The sequence below is a fragment of the Vombatus ursinus genome, unplaced genomic scaffold (genome assembly GCF_900497805.2).
Source record: "Vombatus ursinus unplaced genomic scaffold, bare-nosed wombat genome assembly UNPS02007284.1, whole genome shotgun sequence".
NCBI lineage: Eukaryota > Metazoa > Chordata > Mammalia > Diprotodontia > Vombatidae > Vombatus > Vombatus ursinus.
The window spans coordinates 16,002,785-16,005,450 of record NW_020947062.1 but is presented as its reverse complement, the minus strand read 5'-3'; the positions used below and the strand labels follow the sequence as shown (position 1 = coordinate 16,005,450).

At 62.9% G+C, this 2,666-nt stretch overlaps 1 protein-coding gene across 1 annotated transcript; it reads left to right on the top strand.

The window, feature by feature from the left end:
- The first annotated feature begins 299 nt into the window (after positions 1-299).
- SOWAHA (sosondowah ankyrin repeat domain family member A) lies at positions 300-2,381 on the top strand. Its single transcript, XM_027848980.1, has one exon. The coding sequence runs from the start codon at positions 300-302 to the stop codon at positions 1,905-1,907; it is 1,608 nt and encodes a 535-aa protein (XP_027704781.1). The 3' UTR covers positions 1,908-2,381.
- Positions 2,382-2,666: the final 285 nt, after the last annotated feature.

The following is a 2,666-nucleotide window of genomic DNA, read 5'->3' as shown; positions in this document are numbered from 1 at the left end:
TGTAACTGCCCTCCGAAGGGAGTCGGAGGGGACACCGCAAAGGTTGAAACTCAGGTAAGCCTGAGCCTGCCCAGACTACAACTCCCAGATCCCTCTGCTGTGGATCCTCCCCCCCTCCCAGACAGACACCCTCCCCTGGCAGCGCCCACCTGCCAGAGACTGGGAACAGCGCCCCGAGGAAGGAGCTGCCATTCAGGGCAGACAGGTGGGAAGCGGGCTCCAGGAGAGCCGGGGGAGGGGCGCCCCAGCGGAGCTGCCAAGGCCAGGAGAAGATCCGGACAACCCCGAAGCCTGCAGGGATGGCGCTGGCAGCGGCTGCGGCGGCTGCGGCAGCAGGAGTGAGCCAGGCGGCCGTGCTGGGCTTCCTGCAGGAGTGCGGGGGTAAGGTGCGCAACTCGGAGCTCGTGAGCCGCTTCAAGCCTCTGCTGGACGCGGGGGACCCGGGCGGCCGGGCTGCTCGCAGGAAATGTTTCAAGCAATTAGTCAACGACGTGGCGGTAGTCAAAGAGCTGGACGGAGTCAAGTTCGTGGTGCTGCGCAAGAAGCCGCGCACCTCCTGCGCTCCACCGCCCGCGCCCCCGACGCAGCCCGAAGCCGCTGGGGACCGGCTCCCCAGGGACCCGCCGACCTCCGCGGCCCAGGAGCTGGCAGCGGACCCTCTGGCTGAGCCGCCGCTGCAAGCGTCCTCCGATCCAGCTGCTGCCCAGGAGCACGCGTCTCCGTCCCCGCCGTCGTTGGAGCTGCCCCCGTCCCCGCCGTCGTTGGAGCTGCCTCCATCCCCGCCGTCAGAGGAGCTGCCCCCGTCCCCAGACCTGGAAGAAGGAGCCACTGCCGCCGCCCCCACCCCAACTCCAGCCCTGCCGTCCAGGCACACGCCCGCGGCCCCTCCACAGAAGCCCTGCATGCTGCCTGTCCGCTGCATCCCGTCGGTGATCCGCGTCCGGGCTGAGGAGCAGGGCCTGCGGCGGCAGCTGTCGGAAGAGCCGGCGGTGGCAGCGTCGTCCCTGCTGCTCGTGCCCGGGGACTCCCCGCGGCTGCGGCGGCGGCTCTCCGTGGAGGAGCCGGGCCTGGGTCTCGCACTGGGGGGCGGCCGGTCCCCTCACCTCCGGCGCCTGTCCAGGGCCGGCCCGCGCCTGCTAAGCCCCGAGGTCGAGGAGCTGCCTTCCGCCGTCCCCCAGCCGCCGCCCACCGTGCCCTTGGAGCCAGCCGAGCACGAGTGGTTGGTGAGAGCGGCCGGTGGCCGCTGGACTCACCAGCTTCACGGACTGCTGCTGCGGGATCGGAGCCTGGCGGCCAAGCGCGACTTCATGTCCGGATTCACGGCCCTGCACTGGGCAGCCAAGAGCGGCGACCGCGAGATGGTGCTGCAGCTGGTGGAAGTGGCGCGCCGCGGGGGGTCGCCCGTCGACGTGAACGCCCGCTCGCACGGCGGCTACACCCCGCTGCACCTGGCGGCCCTTCACGGCCACGAGGACGCGGCCGTCCTGCTGGTGGAGCGCCTCGGCGCGCAGGTGCTGGTCCGAGACCACAGCGGACGGCGCGCCTACCAGTACCTGCGGCCCGGCGCCTCGTATGCGCTGCGTCTGTTGCTGGGCGACCCCGCCCTCCGCGGCCCGGCCGAGCACAACGGCCGGGCCAAGCGGCCGGTGCAGGTGGCCGCATCCATTCTCAGCTCCACCACCAGCGCCTTCCTGGGCGTGCTGGCCGACGACCTGATGCTGCAGGACCTGGCCCGCGGCATCAGGAAGTCTGGCTCCTTCAGTAAGTTCCTGGGGGCCTCCCCCATGGCGCCCCGAAAGAAGGCCAAAGCCAGACCGGGCCTCCCGGCCTTCCCTTCTGCTTCCACCCAGGCCTCCATCGTGGGGTCCAAGCGCCGGCCAGGCACTGACCTCTTCCAGAGCCATTAGCCCTGCGTTGTGTCACAATCGCAGGTCTGGCCACCACTGTCCGGCCTGCCACCCCATGGCATACATACCTGGTCCCCACTGCCCAGTCTCACCTTCTCCCACGCACATCCCCCAATCTAGACCTCCCTAGGGTGCTGGGGGGGTGCCATCAATTCATGCCTGAATCTCCTGCGAGTGTCAGATCCTCAGAGAATTCACAAATCATTCAGAAATTCAATTCACATTTATAACTGTTAAACCCTGGGTACTAAGGGTGAAAGGTTAAAAAGGGCAACAGCTGGTCTGGTCCCTTAACTGAATAACTTCAGTGTTTGTTGGTACTCTATATGCGGTACTCCTAGGCCAAAGGCAATGACATGGTATAAACTTTTTGGGGTCAGTCCATGTCATCTGGCCCTGTGAGGTGTTATGAGTTGGCGATTCAGTTGTATTTTGTTCTTAAATGAAGAGAAGAATCTGTATTTTATAATGGTCTGCCTTTTTTGAAATAGTGTTTATTCTTTTTTTTAGGCAAGGTTTTCATTAAGTTTTTTTTAACCACATGGTTAACATTTTAAATTCCATTTTGAAGAAGAGCAGATATAAAACAAATGTATCCTAGCCATCTGAAACTCCTGAATTTTTTACCTACCTCATTTTAGAAAACCTGGCTCAGAGCAGCCATTGTGACCAATGTGAATGTAATTCCAGTTGTACTGTGAATATGAAATGGGATTCTTCTTGCGAGGACATTTTATACCTTAAAAAGAAGCAATGCCC